General features: G+C 34.2%; 2 protein-coding genes across 2 annotated transcripts in view; one reads left to right on the top strand and one right to left on the bottom strand.

Annotated features, from left to right (window-relative positions):
• Positions 1-146: 146 nt before the first annotated feature.
• On the top strand, positions 147-7,239 carry LOC149418594 (deoxyribonuclease TATDN1). The gene is made up of 6 exons (XM_089638865.1): positions 147-557; positions 688-867; positions 3,164-3,347; positions 3,601-3,804; positions 5,320-5,523; positions 6,473-7,239. The coding sequence occupies exons 1-6, from the start codon at positions 491-493 to the stop codon at positions 6,570-6,572; spliced, it is 939 nt and encodes a 312-aa protein (XP_089494991.1). The 5' UTR covers positions 147-490; the 3' UTR covers positions 6,573-7,239.
• Positions 7,240-7,330: 91 nt separating this feature from the next.
• The window catches only part of Tmem214 (Transmembrane protein 214), a 39,143-nt gene continuing 24,228 nt past the window's right edge, over positions 7,331-22,245 (bottom strand). Inside the window, exons 8-10 of the mRNA XM_089638864.1 lie at positions 13,736-13,859; positions 9,211-9,607; positions 7,331-7,896 (exon numbers count right to left, since the gene is read on the bottom strand). Coding sequence (XP_089494990.1) covers positions 7,770-7,896; positions 9,211-9,607; positions 13,736-13,859 — 648 coding nt within the window. The 3' untranslated portion in view covers positions 7,331-7,769. The remainder of the gene's footprint in view (positions 7,897-9,210; positions 9,608-13,735; positions 13,860-22,245) is intronic.

Raw genomic sequence — 22,245 nt, 5'->3', positions numbered from 1 at the left:
AATGGCAAGAATTAAACCCTAAACTTTTTTTAATAAGGCAATTCACTCAACAAAGTGCTTTGTGAAGTATTGTGAACCTCTCAAAACTGTGTTGCAATAAAATAAAATGTTCACATTTTATCCACATTAGATTGTTTTTTATACTTTTTGCGTTCACAAAGTAGTATATATATGAGAAAATTTTGCGCGAGCTACGGTGGTAGAAAGGCAAACGGCGTTTTGCAGAATTAGAGTTATATCACCAGTATAAATAAACTATCTTACCACCAGTTTCTCTGAGAAATAACATCGACGGCTTCAGTGACAGCAAAGGAATAGATTCCTCGTAACTAGGACAGATATATCGATTTATTGACATCTCTAATCTGAATTTTGACGTTTCACGGATGACGTTTCCAGGAGGACGGTTTATTTATGGTTTCCAATGTTCAAGTAACAGTACAGCCGGCGGAATTCAAAATAAGTTATTTCTATTGTATTTTGACTTTTCATGAGCTTGAGGTTAAGTCAAAGAGCTATTATAAGTCCGAATATGTCGAAAATGCGTAAATTCATAGGTTAGTTTAACCACGAAGTTTATTTTCTAAATTTTCATCTTAACCTCCAAACATTTATGCATAAAAATATTTAAAAAGTTGTAAGTAAATAAATAAATATGTTATGTTTTTCAATGATTTTATTTTTTAGATATAGGTGCCAATTTAACCGATGAGATGTATAGTGGTGTATACCACGGTTCGAAAAAACATGTACCCGACTTAGATTTGGTTTTGAAAAGATGCTGGGAAGGTGGAATGGAGAAGATGATAATAACTGGTGGTAGTTTAGCTGATTGTGAAACTGCGCTTAAGCTTGCCGAGACAGACGGTAAGAGATTTATAATTTAGTAGCACATGGATCAAATATTACGCGTGGCAGACATTAGCGTAATAAGACGGAACTTACCCAACTTTAAAAAAAGAACTATAAAGGCTTAGGTACCGAGAATAATTTTTTATTTTAATAATTTATAGTACTTCCTTTCTTTAAAAGGGAAAACCATAAGGTAGGCGACACATTACGCTATACGCATAATGGCTTGGTCTATTTCAGTATCTCTCGCCATACCCTACCAATGCGAATGTATGACGAGCGATACGCTGAAATAGGCCAAGCCACGAAAATATAACGTGTAATACTCTTATAGCGTGGTCTGTCACAGGCTTGAGACTTGGGTACTGATATTCTTCTTTTTTTTTTGTTTACTAATTTGGTTGTGAAGATATTTCTTGGGCTATTACCTTTTTGCGCCGGCCCCATTTCTATGGCAGAAATGGCGGAATTATTCAATGTTTTTATATGAATATTATATACCAATATCTCCCAACTATATGTACATAGTTATCGAATCGTAATGCAAGTCTTCTTTTTATATTTATCTTTGTGCCTTTCGTTTACATCGGTATTTCAACAAAATGATATTTATTTATTTATAAAGATAGATAATTGTTATTGTAATAATTCAATTCCTGGAATGAGGGTTTTTATGACCGTGAAACCCGATTCGAATCTCTATCTCTGTTCCGCACCCACTCATCTCCTATGTACAGGCGAGCGAGAGATGTTGGGCGTATTTAAAGAAATCAGGGCAAATACCGATAGGCGGACCTTAATAAACATATTACAAAGTTAATTGAGTTGCATTTCAAATAATATACGATTTTCGTTTAGTACTTTTATAGCTTGGGTATGCTGAGTTACTACGTAGAAATTTTTATTAAAATATTTTCGAAGATTCACCAACCTTTTTTACCAACCAAATTTCCAAATTAACTAACATATCTAATCAGGAAAACCTTCCTTGACCTAATACCGGACATGATGTTAAAAATATATAAAACATATGTGCGACCTCTCCTGGAATATGCTTTCCAAATATGGAGTCCTTACTTCGCAAAGGATATAAATCTGTTAGAGAGAGTACAGAGACGTTTCACAAAAATACCAAGAGCTCTGAAAGATCTACGATACGAAGATAGACTCAAGGAACTAAGATTACCAACCTTACAAGAAAGAAGAGAAAGGGGTGACTTGATCGAGACTTTCAAAATTTTATCTGGACATTACAGTTGCCCTAGCATCCAAGAAATCTTCACTACTAATAAAAATATAAATCTCCGTGGACACACAAAAAAAATTACCAAAACGCCTTTTGCATCTAATCCTAGAAAACACTTCCTTGCAAATAGGGTAGTGGATGCTTGGAACAAACTCCCACAACATGTCATCGATGCAACAAATATAAATCAATTCAAAGCTCTATTGGATTCTCATTTGGAGAGAAGAAAGGACTTAGTTCAAACTTAAAACAACTCGATTACTGTCAAACTTGTTGTGAAATCAGATATGAGCGCATCAGCAGAATGCTGCCTGCTCATTACATAATAATAATAATAAGATATAGCGATTTAAAACAAATTAAAGAAATTTGTGCAGAACCATTATTTTCGCCCGCAGACAGCGTAGCGCCAGTGCAAAAAATACCCGCCAGAAATGTGTTAATAATGGTACCACTCAGACTGTAAATATGCGTCATACTACACATCTAATTATCTTATCTGTGCGGTCTTGGGCAACGCTGTATTTTATTTTTACTTTATTTAAAAAGAATTATAGAATAGTTCATTTGCTAGTTACTATTTTGGCTGTATGCGCAATAAGGTTTGTAGGTCATTAGTAAAATACATTCACCCTGTGTTCAAATCCGTTTCATGTGGAGAACTATCCACAATAATATGTTAAAACATTTCTCTTGAAAATAGTTGACTTAAGAGGAAGCTACAATCCAAAAATGTGTATATTCTTGGTATTTCTTATATTGTATGTAATAGGCATTAAAATCGCTTGATAAACGGAGTCTTAAAACTTTCGATTTCAAGCACAAAACTTGTTTCCTTTACGCGTTCATACATTTCTATTGAATAAATTTTTAGTACTTTGCATTTATATTTTTTATTGAATAATTTTATTTGTATTCTACTCAAGGGAAACGATACGAAAACCTTCAATTTATCTAAAGCATATTTTTGGTATTCATAGTGTATACCAATTCGTTATAAAGATTAATCAAAATAGTGATTTAGCATTAAGCTTCGCCTTAATCAAAAAACCTTGTTTCTTTTAGACAGATTATACACCACCATCGGTTGCCACCCAACAAGGTGTAATGATTTTGAGGATAATCCTGAAGAGTATTTAAGCAAGCTGAAGGATCTCGCTGCTAAAGGAGGCTCCAAAATAGTGGCAATAGGAGAATGTGGACTAGATTACGACAGACTTAAGTTCTGCTCTAAAGACGTTCAAAAAAAGTTAGTAAAAACAAACCTGTACAGTTTAAATTATGTATATTAAACAATATTGATATCTTGTGTTGTTTGTAGCTCATGATGGAAATGATATTTTAAGCTGAAAATTTCAGATAGAAAAGCAGTGCAAATTTCATAATGCTAAAGCTCACCATTTGAGAGTTTTTAATTGTTTTCTGTTTATATTAGAATAGCCCTAGCCTTTAGATATCAGGTTATCGCTCTACCACCCATTGAATCGAGTTTATCTTTCCAGGTACTTCAACTATCAATTGGAACTATGCGAGTCTTTAAATTTGCCGCTGTTTTTGCATTGCCGCGCTGCCTGGGATGATTTCTTTGAAATCCTGTCGGCTAACAAGTCAAAACTCAGAGGGGGAGTGGTGCACTCCTTTGACGGTTCCGAAGAAAACTTGAAGGAATGCATCCGGATAGGATTCCATATTGGCATCAACGGATGGTAAGAGATTGATGGGAAGAAGGCTTAGATACCTGTTGTGGAACCAGGAATTGCCATACACCCAATGAGAAGCCTGGCGAACTTAAATGAATTGGGTTAGTGTTAGGGGAACACGGTAAACATGGGAGATAGCACAATGAAAATTTGGTCTGCGTGCTTACGGAAGTTACGAAGGTCATCGTGACCAGCATTTTTATGTGTAATGAAATCTCACTACCCGTAGAATATATAAAATTTCTCAAACAAAAATGTTCAAGCACAGGTGCACCTAATTATTTATTTCTGAAAATATTAATTGGTTTTATGTTTAAAGAATTCATTAAGACGATGCCATACGTAGTAATGCAAAATCATGTGTTTTTGGTTTGAAAATTTGGTCGCCTAGAAATGTTTCAGATGCTTTAATTAAATACTGCGAGTAGAATACATCTTGGCCTTTGAAATAATCGAGTATTTTTTACACAAGTCTTCTTATAAGCCCAGAAAAAAATAATGCATAAGGCCTATGAAAACTGCTTTAAAGCTCAAAATCTCCTACTTACGAACCCATTTTCGGTTATGATTTTATTGTATAATGTGGCAAATTAAGTTATTTATAAAATGATCCAAAAACATTTATATATTTGTGCCTGAACATCCACAGAATAAAATAAAAGGCACTTTTTGGCCATGTTTTTTTCTTGCATAAATCAAAACAGGCGGATGGTGTTAAGCGGGAATTTAAACCTTATCGCAATTTACGTAAGGGTTGTTATTGATAGCGGCTCAATTTAAAATATTACACGACGTAGTGCATCGCCTTAAATTAGATGAAGACAAAGCTTAAAATATTTTTCTCTTTTGGTAGGTTTCAGGAATATCTCATGGGGATCGTCCCCATATGAAGAACCGCCACTGGATAGGAATAATGAGTCGGAATCTATTAACTTTTTAAAGGGAATTTGTAATTGTGGTTAGATCAAAAGATTAATACATATTACAAAATGAATAAATATATCTCATCATTTGTGTATACTTTAAAATACATTATGTACACACTTATCTTATATCAGCTAAACAATAGTAAAAAAAAAAAAAAATGTCGTGGTATAACTGAAAGTATACTAGATTATGAATATACATTTGTATTACTTTACCAACAGAATTTCTTCAATTCAGTTTCATTTTCAAATTCATTTTCTTGTTTTTATCTATTAATATTTCTTTAGTTTATTATGTCAGCTAAACAATAGTAAAATATGTCGTGGTATAACTGAAAGTATTCTAGAATATGAATATACATATGTATTATTTTAACAACAGAATAGTCAACACTATTATTTACTATAATTTACATGTAAAAACATTTTCATATTGGAATGTCCTAAAACGGGCAATCGCCTAGTTGGACATTTTAAGTTCATTAATTGTATTATGTAATATTTACAAACAAACAATAAATAAATAAAATAAATCTTATCTCTCCACATTGCATCTTGTAACCTTATCATATTGTCATCATTGTTTTCATTGCAGCTCTTTAAAAACAAGTGATAATCTAGAGGTGGTTGCTAAGATACCAATAGACAAACTCTTGCTGGAGACAGACTGTCCCTGGTGTGAAATCAAGCCTTCTCATGCTGGTTACAAACATATCAAGACCCTGTATCCCACTGTCAAAAAGGAGAAGTTCTCTGAAGGTTCCATGGTGAAGGGGAGAAATGAACCAGTCAATATAACGTAAGTATCTTTGATTTGGCTAGACCGCAAGCAATGTCACTTGCCATTTGTAGAAAGGGCGTGATTTATTAGTAGCTCGCTGGCGCGCTTTGGTGGGTTGATGCACCACACCTGCCGCCCTCATCATTCACTCCGCACAACACCAGGAAACGATTTTTTATTTTTGGTCCAACTATAGATACAAGTTTGAGTCTAAGAAAAGATATTTTTTTGCACAAGAGTTTCAACTGCTCCCGACCCTCTGGAGTCAGTCAGTTTATGACTTCTGCAATTAGGATTTGTTCTGAGGCAGAAGGTAGTGTCAGATCCAGTCACATAAAGCCGTTTCAATTCTGAAGGCGTCATTGAGAATATCATTCACTCTGGAACGTGCCGCAAATATGCAATGTTTTATTTGTAACTAGCTGTACCCCGCCGCGCAATGCTGTGGCTCAGTCTGTCTGTGCAGATAGAGAGACAATAGAGTGTGTTGCTTCTACGTCCAACAGATGGCGCTGTTAAAAAGTATGTTTTTACCTGATACAGGTGACATCGATATAATATAGGCATATAAAAACATTTGAATTCAACGTTGTGTCAAAATTTCAAAGCAATCTGTGAAGAACTTTTGGAGATTTAAGATTTTAAACAAACGAACATTTACATTTTTATTTATGTATATAGATTGACTAATTGCGAAACAACACAAATTAATCAAATAAAATTTAGTTGAGCACAAAGGAATTTGAACCCACGACCTCCGGATTCGTAGTCAAGAGCTTTACCCCTCAACCACGGAGGTTTTCCTTCATATGCTTTATTTTTCCCTCTTGACAACTTATTAAAGCATCTATAAAAATTGTTACAAGAAAGAAATTAAATATTTTTATGTGCCAACCAGCATTCTTATTAGCTGTTGAATTATAATATTATTATTTTATTGGACTATGTTTCTTTTTTTAATTTCCAGGCAGGTTTTGGAGATTATAGCCGGAGCGAAAAGTGAAGACCCAGAAGTAATTTGCCAGACCATTTTAGAAAATACTAAAGCATTATTTTTTTCAAAATGATACAAAACGATTGGCTCCCTATGACAGGGTTCTAAAGACAGTTAATCATGTCAGATTTATTATTGCATGTAATCAAAATATACATCTGTAAGTTCCAGTGTACCAAGATTCATGCTATTTTGATTTATAATAATAATTATTATTTTTATAATAATTACACTGATAATAACCTAAAAATAAACCTGCAAACTTTTAAAGATAATTAAAATAGGGTATTTTTATTTATTTGAATAAATTTTTTAAAACGATTTAAAATGCACATTTTCGATTTGCCGCCATAACGACACATTCATTTTTATTCAAGAATTTGACAGCGTTGACGTCACGCCGGGCGACGTTGGTGACAGCCGTCTCACAAGACGTTGACATTTTCTATGTCATAATGACTTTGTAGCAAGTTGGAACCGTTTCGGAATGTGCTGTTTTAGATTATTTTTAGTAAATTCAATTAAAATATTAAAATTACACATATTTATCAGAATCAGAACAATAAACTTTTAATCTTCCACATATTTTTAACGTTCTTTGTAGTTTGTGAAAATACCCCATTAATCTTTTGTTTGCCTGTCATATTTTGCAAATTGACAGGCAAAAAAAAGATTAAAATACCACATTAATCTTTTGTTTGCCTGTCATATTTTGCAAATTGGTACACATAAATTATATTCAATAAAAAGACAAAAAATTATAAAACATTTGTTTTTATTCCGTTAAATTACAACAATAACAATAATGATATGAAAAAAAAACAATTTTATTGATTTCAAAATATACATACACCAGGTATTAAAAGAGGGGGTTCGACTCTACGCTAAGAAAACAGATGGTAAAATAAAAAATCTAATATAAAATTGTGTAAATATAAATAATCTCACTTATTTTTAGTCATTTAAACAGCTATAATGGAATGAGAACATAAACCAATACACAGTAATAATAAATTCTACTTTAGTGAGATAGCATCTTCAATCAAACCATCTTCAGTCCAACTAAAGAAAAATGCAATGTTTCAAAGGAATGAAGAAAGAGTAAATGCGTTTTTTTAGATTTTGCCGTAATCTTTAAACAGAAGGGTAAAATCCAACCATACTGATTATTTGTGTATTTAATTTGGGGTTCAATGTTGTATAATGGTATGCTGGGAAGGGGGAGGGGGATGTTAAAAACTATATTTAATTATAACGGAAGAGGAATGCTTCACTGTATTTTAGAATAGTGGTCGACCTGCTTGTGGAACCAGTCGTAGTACTCCGCAGCATAGATCTGGGTGGTGTTGAGGGCCTGGAGAGTCTTAGCCTGCAGAATTGCGGGGGCCCAGTTATCACTGCAATATAATATATTGTTATTAGTGATCAATCGTGGATGATGAATCATCATGGGTAAGATGCCCGGGTTTAGGAGAAGTGGCATGAGACAAGTAATGGCGTGGAAGAAGACAAAATGAATTACATATCAGAGATATTTTGTTGTTCTGAATTAAATATATGGATATAAATTACTTTTACACATAATATCAGAATACTTGAGAAATTACTTTCACATATTATATGAGAATACTTGAGAAATTACTTTTACATATTATATAGTTTCACCAATCATATCCATCAAATTGTGAACAAAGGTATGAAAACACTAGGCTTCGTATTAAGAACCACTAAAAACTTTAATTCTTTACAAGCCATTAAACTATTATACGTATCTCTAGTAAGAAGTCTAATTGAATATAACTCAGTAGTTTGGTCTCCATCTTACAAAATTCACATTAAAAACATTGAGCGAATACAAAAAAAATTTCTACGTTTTATAAATTTTAAATTAAATATCCCTGACATATTCAATACCAACTTGGCAAGTTTTGTGGATCATTTAAAACATTTATTTCAACAATACTCCTAAACACATCATGTAAACCTACAAATAGCTGTAATTTTCTGTTTTTGTTTCTTGTGTTTGTATGATTTGTTGCATAGCTTTTATCAAATGTAATTTTATTCTTATTTTTTATGTTTCAAAGTATCTGTCAAATTAAAATTATACTACCAACCATGTAAAAGCCCTCTGGGCGTTAAATAAATAAATAAATAAAATAAATAAATAATATCAGAATACTAGAGAAATTACTTTTAAATATTTTATCAGAATACTTGAGAAAATGTTCGAATCATCCAATAAATTTCATGGTGAACTTTGAAACCAGGCCAGTACTACTAACAAGAAATAATGTGAAATAAGCGATATATGGAGGTAGTGCAATGCACCCATCATGGCCATCATGCTTATTGGAGGTATGCAGACCACCTACACATAATATTACTCAAAGCCAGAATCTTCAGTTCTGATCAAATAAATTGCCTCAATGACCAACTTAATGGTCTATGCATTTGACTTAAGCCGTGAAGATTGCAGACATGATTTCCCCAATTTATGCAATACACATGTATTGCATAAAAGACTAGCAACACCCATGTGCTGCTAGTCTTTTATATCAATTTTAATGATATCTGATCTGATCAACGCGGCAATCGCTGACCATGAAGTTTCACTAAACCACATGCACATATTGTGTCAAAATGCTAAGCGTCACGGGGTAGATTGTGTTGAAAAGGCAAGCATTGTAAACAATTTAAAATGTACTTACACAAACACTTTGGTCATCAGATACGTTGAGGTGACCTCGCAGTAATAAGCGGAGAAGCTCTTCACCGCGTTCCACGCCGTCACGGAATACACTCCCACTGAGTTTAAAAAACCGGGAATGTAATGGTCCACGGTGGAGTACACGGCCGGCCACTTGTCCACTGCATAGTCCCGCACGTTGGAGTAGAGCTGGCAGGCTTGATTGCCCACGATGAGCGCTATGTCCTTGGTCAGCTCCAGGTAGGGTTTCGTCACCTCCACCGTAGCCGACCAGTAGTAGGGCGTGTTCTTCTCCACCCACATGTAACTCTTGGCGGACGCGGCCAGACTCTTGGACCACGCTATCTGGCAGTACTCCAGGGCCCCGATATTGTCCAGGAATTGACCGGTTCTGCTCTCTGTAAATACATTCAAATTGTTCGTATTATATTTACTATAGATGGTCAACTTTCTATAACGCCGTTTAGTGATTCAATCTCCTCAAGCACACTTTACCCTGTTATTGTCTATGTTACTGTTATTGAGTCTTTTCTCTAGGGCAGGTCATCCAAAGGATGTGGACCCAGGCGTTGAATGCTCTGTCCCCAAACATTGCTACATTGATACAAGAGGGTTCAACCAGTCTTTTCGACGCATCATATCGTCGCCGTTCAGGCTAAAGTGACCAAACAACAACACACATTATTGAGATGCTGCAAATTTGAAAGTTAAAATATGTTACATGCTCATATTATAACACAGCACGATTTTCGACTTTTTTTTAAAACTACGCATGCGACATGGTTTGAATCGACAAAACAAATGTATTGACCAATCACCGCTCTTTTTGTACAAAGTTTGGTAATAATGCCTATGAAATATTAAGAAGTAAAAAAATAGTATTTAATTAGTATTTTTTGAAATACGCGGCTTTATAATATGAGTGACGATATACTTATAGTTTAGAAAAAATTAAAAGCGTTAAAATAAGATTATTTAATAAATTACATTCAAATTTAGATATCTCAAAACTCTCATGTGGGTTGTTGAAATTGCCCAAACGGCAATGAAATTGAGGATGGCAGTTTTATAACTAGAAATTAGAACCTATCGGAAAATGTTTGTTTATGAAGCAGCAAAACAGTGAACACTATTATCATAATGAAATTAACACAACTAATTCAGCTGTTATTTCCATCCCGAACTATTCATAACTAGACATCGGATTATATACATTTTAACCACTTAATTAATGCAAGAGTTTTTTAATAAAAAAAAATCAGGTTTATTAAATGTTTTATTAAAAATTTATACATTTTTCAATTAAAATATAAATAAGAACCGAAATTAGCAGCTCAAAAACACGACCGATCTCAACTGCAGGTCAATTCATACTGAGTAAAATACATGGCCAAATTTCACGAGCGTTACTCGTGTTAGCTAAAAATAGAACACTGCAAGTCGAAACCGGCGAGCGTCACTCGGGCGAGCAGAAATTGGAACGCATTTAGCGCGCGAGCGTGACTCGTTTAAAAGCATGAAGCGGTTAAAATTTCAGCTGACGAGACTACGATGCTTTTGACCAATTTAATTATATTGGTAATATAACTGCCACAAGCGCTGGAGTCTCGTCAACTTCAATATGAAAATGCACAAAATTCGATTTCTATTCATGTGTCAAAGAAAAATAGATATGATATCATCAAATCGTTTATTTATTTTAAACTAGCTGACATGTACCCGGCGTGGCTCGACTTTTCTCTACTTTCAATAAATATAATATCCATGTATTAAATATGGTTCCATGATAACTCAACACAGTGATAATTCAACACACTTTTAAAAAGTGATATAAAGTCATTAGAAAAGATGAATTTTTTTTTTTTAACCTAACCTACATAACCCAGTTAAAAAGTTTTTGTTTCATCACTTTCCATGACTTTATATAACTTTTTAAATATGTGATGAATTATCATTGTGATGATTTGAGTCGTGTAATTTCTATACCCGCTATATCAACTTTCATTGATTTGGAGAAAACCGCAAAAAACTGTCACATCTCTAGCGTACATAAGTAATTGCATTACAATTTTTTATATAATGAATTGGAGTAATAAAATTTCGAAAAGCATTTATTTTTCTATATATGTCTAGCAATAATTAAGTATTTTTTTTTTTTTTTTTTTTTTTTTTTTTATAAATTTAATTTAGATTAAATTTGATAATATTATTATTAAGTTCTGCAAGTGTTTTAGTTTTTTATTATTGTGACAGCTGTTTCGGCTTACAAGGCCATTTTCAAACTGTGGTTAGTCCACATTGAGACGACGTTTTTATACTATTTCAAATTTAAATTTTGAAGGTGCATACATTGATTTATTACTGGTTACACCGATGACATGATCTATTGTTGGTTAAACCAATCTATGTTTTCCCCTCAGTAAATGGTAATGGGTTCTTAATTATTTACTAATGACTTTATTGCTATGAATTATTTGGGTGCATTATACTGCTTGGGTTTTGTGAAAATACTAAGAAGTGGTGAGTAAATTATTTTCCGTACTTTATTAATTAGTGTTAAATTTGGGTCATTCGTTCGTTTATTGATTTCTAATTGTTCAAGTAAATTTAATCTAATGCCCTTTTTTTTTTCTATATGCAATGGTTTAGGACCCTTGTTGTTAAATATAATCTAATGCCCTTTTTTTTTTCTATATGCAATGGTTTAGGACCCTTGTTGTTAAATATAATCTAATGCCCTTTTTTTGCATATAGAAAAAAAGGGCATTAGATTAAATTTACTTGAACAATTAGAAATCAATAAACGAACGAATGACCCAAATTTAACACTAATTAATAAAGTACGGAAAATAATTTACTCACCACTTCTTAGTATTTTCACAAAACCCAAGCAGTATAATGCACCCAAATAATTCATAGCAATAAAGTCATTAGTAAATAATTAAGAACCCATTACCATTTACTGAGGGGAAAACATAGATTGGTTTAACCAACAATAGATCATGTCATCGGTGTAACCAGTAATAAATCAATGTATGCACCTTCAAAATTTAAATTTGAAATAGTATAAAAACGTCGTCTCAATGTGGACTAACCACAGTTTGAAAATGGCCTTGTAAGCCGAAACAGCTGTCACAATAATAAAAAACTAAAACACTTGCAGAACTTAATAATAATATTATCAAATTTAATCTAAATTAAATTTATAAAAAAATTAAATGGAGTTCTACGAATTAAACACAAAAACAATAAATAATAATTAAGTAATTTCGATAAATAAAATGGATAAAGCGGATTTTGATACTCACTTCGTGATTTTGAAAGTCAACTGAGCCGACATGGCGGGTTTAGAAACACACGAGTAGATCATTTTGACACACGAGCGTGGCATCAGAGCGGCGGCCATATTGTATTTTGGCAAAATAACTGCTTGTGATTGGTTGAATCCGATATAGCGGGTTTTGATAGTAACTTTCTGTATGATATAGCGGATTTGGTTTCTCACTCGCAGTTTTAACATGGTTTTTGGTCGTGATAAGGAGGGTTTTGAAACTCAATTTCAGGCTCCTCTTGTTGCTCGCAAAAATGTGAACAAGATGTCATACTCAGATCATTTTGTCAAAAAATCGGATATAGCGGGTTTAGAAATTATAAGATTCATTTATCCGATTACCATTATATATTTATAAACCTTCCGGAAGAAATTCTCTAAATGATAGTGAAAACCCTATCGAACTCCGTTGCATAGTTTAGAAGAACTAATCGCACAAACAGACAGACGGGGATAGTGACTTTATTTTATACTATTTAGAGATTAGTGAATGAGGACAAATAACATTTTTATATTTCGTAAAAAACATCGATAAACTTAATGAAAAACAATGTGTTTTTTCACCGAGTTTGTACAATTCATTAAAGTCCTATTCAAGTTTAGTTATTATCCAATTACTTTGAAACAACCGACCCATGATAAAATAATAACAGAATTTACACAGAACTTGAATTTTAATATTGATGTATTGTTCAAATTCTGTGAAACAACTTGTCCTGAATAAGTTGTAAAGATCATAAAGACATTTTTGTTGTTTGTTTTTGGGGTGTTATGCCGTGTTGCGCTAACTCCTTCTTTACCCATCATAAAGACAGTATACCTTGAATAAAAAGAATTTATATGCATACTTTAAAAAACATATTTAAACTCTCTTTACAGGCAATCAATTTATTAACAGTAACAGGTAATTGTTTTCTTGTAATTCTTCATTCTCAAAAGGGTTCAACCATGGATAATGGAAACCAAGGGAAATATAGCTTGGCAGCGAGCCGACTGTCAAAGCGGCGGAGCCAATGAAAGTTATGGGTTTGGTGTGTAGGTAGAAAAAAAGGCAGACGCCGCTGTCTGTTTATGTGATTTGCAGTAGTATGGGCAAAACTTGTGCAAGCGCAGTTTCATAAATAATGGTTTGTGGGCCATCTCATTTTCAACAAAAAGGGAATAAATAAATAATGACATGAATAAAGACACTTACTTTCAAATGAACCTGAGGTCTGAACATCGTAGGCCAGTAAGCATCCAGCAATCGCAGGTAGCAAAAGCAACGATGCTATTATCCAGAAGATGCTCCTTGACTTGACCATTTTCTTTTGCACGTTCTGGAACAAATAATCACATCAGTAACTGACGATGCCTAGATATCATCAATACCAATCGTTCTCATCTATACTTGAAGACGAATAGACACAGAAGATGAATAGAAAAAATCATTTTGATTGATTCAGTTTTTACCATTACGCACTGTAGAAGTCGAAATAACACTTAATACAAGTTAATGAACTAGCTGCTCACCCTATAGTTGAATACGGGAGCCACCTCTGGGCTGGAGTTGACAAATATTTGATAAACTTGCTTGAATCTGTGCAGAGGGCAGTTTGTTTAGCTGAATTAATGATTATGATACACTGAGACTGTTTTACAGCTATTTCAATGGAGCCTGCTCGAAGGAGCTAGCAGCAATGATCTCTTACGCACCGGTGCACATGCGCGAAACAACAGACTCGAGCGGAACATCTTTGTGTCGCATTAACAATTTTCTACAGTCTGTTCCTCAACCCGTCTCACAACATTGTTGCAGTTCCACTCCGAGGGGCACTCATAAAAAATACTTTCTAAATAATCAATTTAAAATTACATAACTTGAAGATTAATTTTCAGATAACATAATAAAAAAAAAATATTGAGCTGCACAGTATGTGCATTTTGATAACAATTTTTTTTACGAGCTTTATGAACATTTCGTAATCGTGGCAGCTGTGATAAAGGCTACTACAAGCCTCTGAAGGCTTATCTCGCCGGTGACAACTAACAATAATTATTTGATTCAGACGAGCTTAGCAAGTTTTTATTATCAATTTTTACATATCAATGGTATAATAATTTAATGCAGCAATCATGTTATATATTGTAAATTGCTGACAGATAGATATGTATTGCTAAGCTAAAATTATCACAGTGTCGAATACTGTCTGAAATACAAGTTGCAAAAAGGATTGATAAATTCATCAATAACAAATAAATCAATTTTAATATTTCCAATAGCAGTCTGCCATGCGCAAAAGCAAAGAAAATAGCAAGTTGAATTAAATACACAGATTTATAATTAAAATTGAGTATTTATAAGGTATGTGTTAGAACTTATAAATAATTCAATTGTGGCTTCAAGTCATAAATAGCGGGATGTATTTGTTAATAATTTTATGTGCATATGTTTGTGATGTAAAATAGGCGAATAGTGTAAAATGGAGGAATAACTTAGACGTGATCTTTGTGAATGTTAAAACAACAGTTTTCCATGAAGGGTCTTTATTAACACGTTGACCGCCAATATCAAAAAACAATTCAACTTTTTTTACCTAAAAACATTGGAATTTCCGAAAAAGTTATTAATCTTTTCTACTTATAAAATCATGTAGAACCACCCCCTGAAGTTAGTGCACTTTATCCCCGGACACCCTGTATATATATTTAATAACATATATTGGTGTCGTTATGTTTGTGCAGTTCATCATTGTTGGTCGGTAAAGTAGTTATCTACCTTACCATTCATTCTACAAGCAATTTATCATAAACATTCAACATTCTGGTATTTTCTGTCTTTTTGGTTTTCATGCAAGACAAGAACAATATGAAAGAATTTAGCTTGTTAACCATTCTTATATTACAATATTTATGGTAAATTCTTTGGTTTTATAAATACAAGGCAATGGATGAATATATTCTAATTCGCTTGGAATGTGATTTAATTAAATTAATTTATCGTATAACACTATTTTACACAGTGAATATTTGAACCCGCTGAGCTACTGCAAGTAGCTTGTCAGCTGCAGGTTGACGTGAACTTATCTATATATTTATTATTTAAGCATTGTCAGCAATTTTGGTTTGTTTTAAGAGCAGGGGTCTGTCAGGTCGAAGAAGATTAGATAAACAAGCATTACGTAAGTAAATTTGTCACAGAAGAAAAGAAACTTTGACAACATGTTATGATTTCCCGCCAATATAAATGTAACCTCTCGTTATGTCATATTGAAGTTCAAAAATTTCAGTCATAGAAGTTATTGAAATAAAAGTTAGATAAATTATTTAAACTTAATGGAAGACTTAACAAATTCATATTGCCTGTAATTTTTTACTGAGGGTTTGCAGAATAAATTTCAAGACATGCAGAAACAAAAACAATATTGTACTTCTCGGTGAAAAATTGATCTAGAAATCACACTAAGATCTGCAGGTAATAATTCCTGTTGCTGCACAAAAATTTCAAACGTTTTAATCAGTTGTTAACAGTCATTTTGGGACATTAACTGCAAAGTTTGATTATATTATTACTAAAGTGGCTTTAAAACCATTTTTAAGAATACTGATGAATACATTTAATGCATGAGATAAAACATCAAACTACCTACATTGAGAAAAAATAAATTAAATATATTTTATAGATAGATGTGTTAGTTAGCTTTCATAGTAAAACCTACAGCTCAAACCAATGTGATGCTGCAAGGAAAATGTTAATCAAGTTGTTGTAACCCATGTAAATTTGAATAATTATTTGTGAATGGTAGATGTCCAATTACGACAATGAACACGGCTTTAATTTAACTGTTAGAAAAAATGTGAACAGGTGGTCAAGCAGTTAAATAAACATGACAGCTCAATACTCTCAGAGGACAGAAGTCACATAGGACAATACGTAATAGAGACGTATTTAATAATTTAATTGCACAAAAACTAGTTTTAATTATGAAAACATTGCCATTGAATAAAATACTTATTATAACACTTAGATGAGTGGGTAGATTTCGTAACCATAGATTCATTTTAGTAAGGGTTCAGTTCCAAAATGTAAAACATGAAGCAGATTATGGGAGAGTACTGGAATGCCACCTCAGCTACCCAAATGTACCTAATTTTTGGCTGTCAAAAGATGACACGCCTTTTATTTGAACGGAAAGGGATGTTTTTAAATAGAAATGTTAATAGAAATAAAACAATATAAATGATAATAATGAACATACCTTTGCACTATTTGAACTGTTCGCATTTTTATAGGTCGGCGCATTTTTTGATTTCACATTACTTTTTGGTGCCATATTTTACTGTATTCGAAGCTCTAAACTTTTATCACAATAAATAAACGCACTGAAATGAAGTGAAATGCAGCTTTATAAAACTTTGCACTTGTCGGTGGGATTTATTAAAATATTGCGAGAATATTCATAAAAAATAGCCACGGAGATGCGGAGACACGAGTGCAGAAAATGTGGAAGCGGAGATCGGAGACCTGGAGAATAGTACACCTCCCTCTGAAATAGGTGTTGGTCCGCGAAGATCGGAACAGGTAACTAATGTGAGCTGAATATATTACAGCGAGCTACTCGAAACAAGTACTGCATGTACTGTAAGTAACCGACTAGCTGTACTGTGGCGGTTGGCCTGATAGAAGAATGTAAAAGCTTCAAGCGGCCAAAAATCGAATACGAAACGTGTTACTGGATCAGAACTTTCTAATCACCTTTTTTACCCGCCGTGACACATCACTACTTATTACTCTGTCAAACGTGAAACGTCGAGCATCGATTGTCAGTGGCTTGCGGACGCGCTCGGGAAGCGACTTTTATAAATAAAAATTGTATGCATCCATAAAAAACTCAATTCTTTCAACATCAAAATACCTTTTTCATGGTGAGCGAAGGAAAAGAAGCAAATTTTAATATAAAATATTGAAGCACGCTAAAACCTACGCCAAAACCGAACTTACAACGCGCATCTTCCAACTTCCAACGATTGATATGTGGAACAAATGGCTACAAGACGTCCGAGAACGCATTAAAATTTTTACACGCGACAATGACCTTTATACACGGCGCGCCTAGGGCTATTTTACCGTTTTCACGGCCACGCGTTCAATGTTACTATGCAACGTTTTTTTACTAGTAAACATGAACTGGTACAACAATATTTTAACGAAAACGTAATTATTCACAAAATCATAGGTAATAGCTGATGTCCATAATAAATAATTGCTGCCTGGTGTGTAGGTATTTATATACATGATATTTATATGTTTATTGATCAATTTCGTATATAAACTACCCATCACACGAGTTTATTTAATAATTTTATGAGAACCTAGCAAACGAGTTTATTTTATAATTTTTTGCATTTTGATCTTGGATTAACTTTAATTTTTTTTTACGTGAGTACCTCATGAGAGTCCTAACTGCTCCTAACCGCCTAGAGCCAGTGAGACTGTGGCATCCCCCGTTATATTGTGAGGCTAAAGGTAGTGAGGTGGGTAAGGTGACGGGGAAGATGAAGGTGGGAAAGAACCTAACTATTCAGATATGGTCACCAAACACCACATAATCCATTTCAAGCAACGTTTCAATTCTGAATGGTGATTCTATCACGCGTGTCGCAAATATTCAAAATATTATTTTAATGGATAAATTGCGAAATAATACAAATTAATCAAGTACAATTTACCTGCATATTGCTGGGATTGAACACCTCCGGATTCGTAGCTAAAGATTTGTACATATATAAATTATGCAAAATAAAAGGCAGTAACTAAAAAATCCCACAAAGGCGAAGCTTGTGCGTGGGCATTATAAGGTACGTATTCAAAACAGTGGTGGTTACATTATTATCTATGGTTTAAATGAAAAAAGAAATATGAATGAAGAAAAAAATATATAAAGTACATATAGTTATTTAGGCGTATTTAATAATAAAAAACAGTTTAAAAAGACGTTAGACTTTTTTTTTTTTAAATTTAGATTTAGGTAACATATTATCATATATAGGTATCATATTCGTAGTATAATTTATAGAAAAAATTCTCTCACTTCCAGATACTTTTTTACCCAGCTTTTGGCATTTATTTTATACGAGTTTAGGTTTTGGCATATCTTGATGGAACTCGGCAAGGAATTAAACAATTTTGGGCCAATATAGTTAATGTGTCTTTGGGCTAGCCTAGTTTTGCAGTGAGGCACTGTGTACATGAATATGTTGTGTCTCTGGCTAGAACGATTTGGATTTTGGATTTTTGATTTTCGATTTGGATTGTAACAACTCAACCACGGAGGCCATCAAAACTATAAATTCTTAAACTGTAACATTATCAGTATATTATGCTTTATATTTACAGCGCACACAAACTTTGGCACATAAACAAATTAAAAAAAATAATCAAAGGTTTTTTTTATTTAGTTCTTAAAATATCAATAAAGCAAATGCCGCAGCGGAGAACCTGTGTGTGTAAACGGGATAATCTAATTAGGTTGAGACAGTTTTAACAAAAAATTTTTTTTTTTTTTTACCTATGCTGGGGGATTGGTTGGCAGGTCTATGCTCCTCAACGATTTTCTTATTATTCTGTTACTATACCATTTATTACTTCTATACGCTGTGTCCGGAAACCCTTAGTACAATCGGGAAACTGGGGAATCTACGTCACATTTGGAGTTGATTTGGTGGTATAACTTATTTTGATTTGAGATTTCGTTTTCTCTTTCATATCAAGCACAGATCCGACTCCAAAAGTTTTTAAACCGTTTACTTGCAGAAAAACGAAAGGTTTTTTGGATTCTCTTTTAAATATCTTTAACTGTTAAAAAAAATCATACAAATAGTTTGAATCATGTAATAGGCTTGTTAATGTTGTTTGGTTCTGCCGAATTGTGTCTTTCCTTGTGTAAATCACAATCCATAATACAGCTGGACACAGTAAACTTTGCAGTCACCAGTGTATATTTTGTGGATACAAAAATCCAAGAATTTAAAAAATTTGTTCATCCATTTGTTCCTTGCTTTTAGGTGGCCTATAAAGTTATCAGTTTCAAGTTGTAAGGTTTTTTGTTTAATAATAGATTTATGGTTTTTACTACAGAAAACTAGATCTACCAATAAAAGATTATATCTGACTTAATATTTATGTTCAAAATTGTAAATGGCAGTGTTAAATTAATGTCTTGATTTAATTAACCTCATTGAATTTCATGTACCCATTAGAGCTACTCGTTCTAAAACCCTGTTTAATTGTAAAAATTCCAAGATTGAGCATTTCAAACACTCGCTTGTACGTAGATTACATGAAGTTAGTAATAGGTACGCAGCTGTAGCAGATCTGTTTAACTGCATAGAAGCTAGGTACAAGAAGGCTATACTATCATATCTTCCAAATCATTACATATATAACGTAAGTCTCGTCATACTTGTTGACAATATTTTGTATGTACTGGTATAATACCATACGGCAGAACAGATATTCTAGCACAACATAGCATGACAAGAGGAATGGTGCTATTGAATGAAATCTCAGAAGCACTAGATATATATAATTCTTCTTTAAATAGCCTAAAGTTTTTTTTGTATAATAATTATCTTCATAGGTGTTAAGATTGTCAAATTTAGAATTGTACAGTAATTGGATAATCTATCTGTTGTGCAATAAAAAAAAAAATATATATCCTTCTAGTATTAATTTTATACTTTCTGTCGTCATTTTATGATCAAATGTCACAGTTAATTGTTATTCAATAAATATTAATTTATTTGGGATAAACTGAAGTCAGCGGCGTTGCCCGGGCTTTATACAGATATTGTAACGGACGTACTGCTCCGGGCTCGGCCACAGCCGCCCCATTTTAAATTTGTTCTATGTAAAAGTTAAATGTTAAAGTTAAGAGCGGGAGCACACAGAGAGCGGTCAGAGTTCTGCGTTCTAGTGACTGTTGACCGCTCAAGAGTTCCAAAGCACACAAGCGGCGTTCAAATTCTCGCGTTCTAGTTTCGTTTGGGTCTTTGCATATGCAACATGTCACTAGAAAGTTCATCATCCGATGAAGAATTATTGCTCTTGTGGAGTTTAGCAGCTTCTAAAAAGAAAAGGAAGTATTGGGTGCACCCAATCAACACAACGCGAAAAGAACAAGGCGAATTTACTAGTATTTTTCAGGATTTACTTAAAGATGAACAACGATTCTATATTTATTTTCGAATGTCGATTAATAGTTTTAATGAATTGTATAACATCATACAACCCGATATCGAAAAACAAAATACTAACTGGAGGAACTGTGTTTCATCAAAAGGCTGTATTTTTAAGGTATGTATTTATTTATTAAGGATAAGAAAAGACATTAGAGTATTTAGAAATAATAACAAAATATACGAATAAATAATTTACATCACTTAAATCGTATAATAAACTCCTTTCCCTAACTAATTCAATTAACTTTTTCGTGTTTGTAACCTCAGACATCGCGGCGTTCTGGCGTTCTCTGCCTCGGTGGGAAAAGAACTCTTAGAACGCGACGTTCCGTTTTGACCGCCGCGGTCTGACTGCCCGCTGTGTGCGTTGTTGTTATAGTATCAGTACATTCTAATGAACGCCGAACGCGGAACTCGGAACTCCTGACCGCTCTCTGTGTGCTCCCGCTCTAAATGTATGAAAAGCTAAATTATAACCCTCTGTATGTAAATGTAATATGTGATCATGTAATAAATAAAACGTCAGAGCTTGGCTAGAGGAATACGGGCAGAGAATTATAGAGTGTGAGAGCTGGTGAAATAAAATGATATTCAATTCGGGCACGATTATGAGAATCATGCCTAAACGTACGTCTCACGGGCACGATTCTGAGGATCGTGCCCAAACAAAGGAAAGCCGTGGTCACGTTCGGCCTCTGCCCGAAATTACCGGCCGAGCGGCGGTAAGAGGAGCGGCGGGGCACCGCCATCGCGTCCCAACACGGCTCTCGGTTCTGAGAATCGAAGAGAAAGTGGGACCCGTGGGAGCGAGGGGCCACCGCCGGCGTCCTATAAAACGGGCACAACCCCCTTAGAAAGACAGATAGCCAGCAACCATCACCAGCTCTACAACTCTCTCTCTGCTCTGCCCTCTACCTCGCTCCGACTTCTGCCTCTGCTCGCCTTCTTTTACTCTGACCCCCGCCTCATCCTGGACCACGGACTTGCCTACCCCTTCGGACCAGACCCGGGATCAGCATCAAGAACAAGCGACAAGCGATCGGACCAGCTCTACAGCGGCTTCAGAGACGGCCTCGTTCTACTCCCCCACGCCACTGAAGGACAACATCACACCTCGCCTCCGCGGATTGTGATCACCGGCCCATTCACAGTCTTGTGCATCTTACTTCTGTCTGATACAGAATATATTAGAAATCTAACATAACTCAACTGCTCACCCTGTACAAATCGCAAGTGCGCCCTACTGTCGAATTTGGCAGCCATCTCTGGTCTGGAGCCCCAAAATACCTGAAAAAAACCCTTGACTCTGTGCAGAAACGGGCGGTCCGTTTGATAGATTCCCCAATCTTAACAAACGGACTGCAATCTTTAGAGCACAGGCGTCAGGTAGGTATGCTGTCCTTGTTCTATCGGTATTACAATGGAAGATGCTCTGAGGAACTAGCGTCATTGATCCCTTCGGCACCGGTGCGTAGTCGGGATACA

Source organism: Hesperophylax consimilis, chromosome 13 (genome assembly GCF_061612785.1).
Source record: "Hesperophylax consimilis isolate HC1 chromosome 13, BYU_Hcon_1.0, whole genome shotgun sequence".
Classification (NCBI taxonomy): domain Eukaryota; kingdom Metazoa; phylum Arthropoda; class Insecta; order Trichoptera; family Limnephilidae; genus Hesperophylax; species Hesperophylax consimilis.
This window is presented reverse-complemented; position numbering and strand designations above follow the sequence as displayed.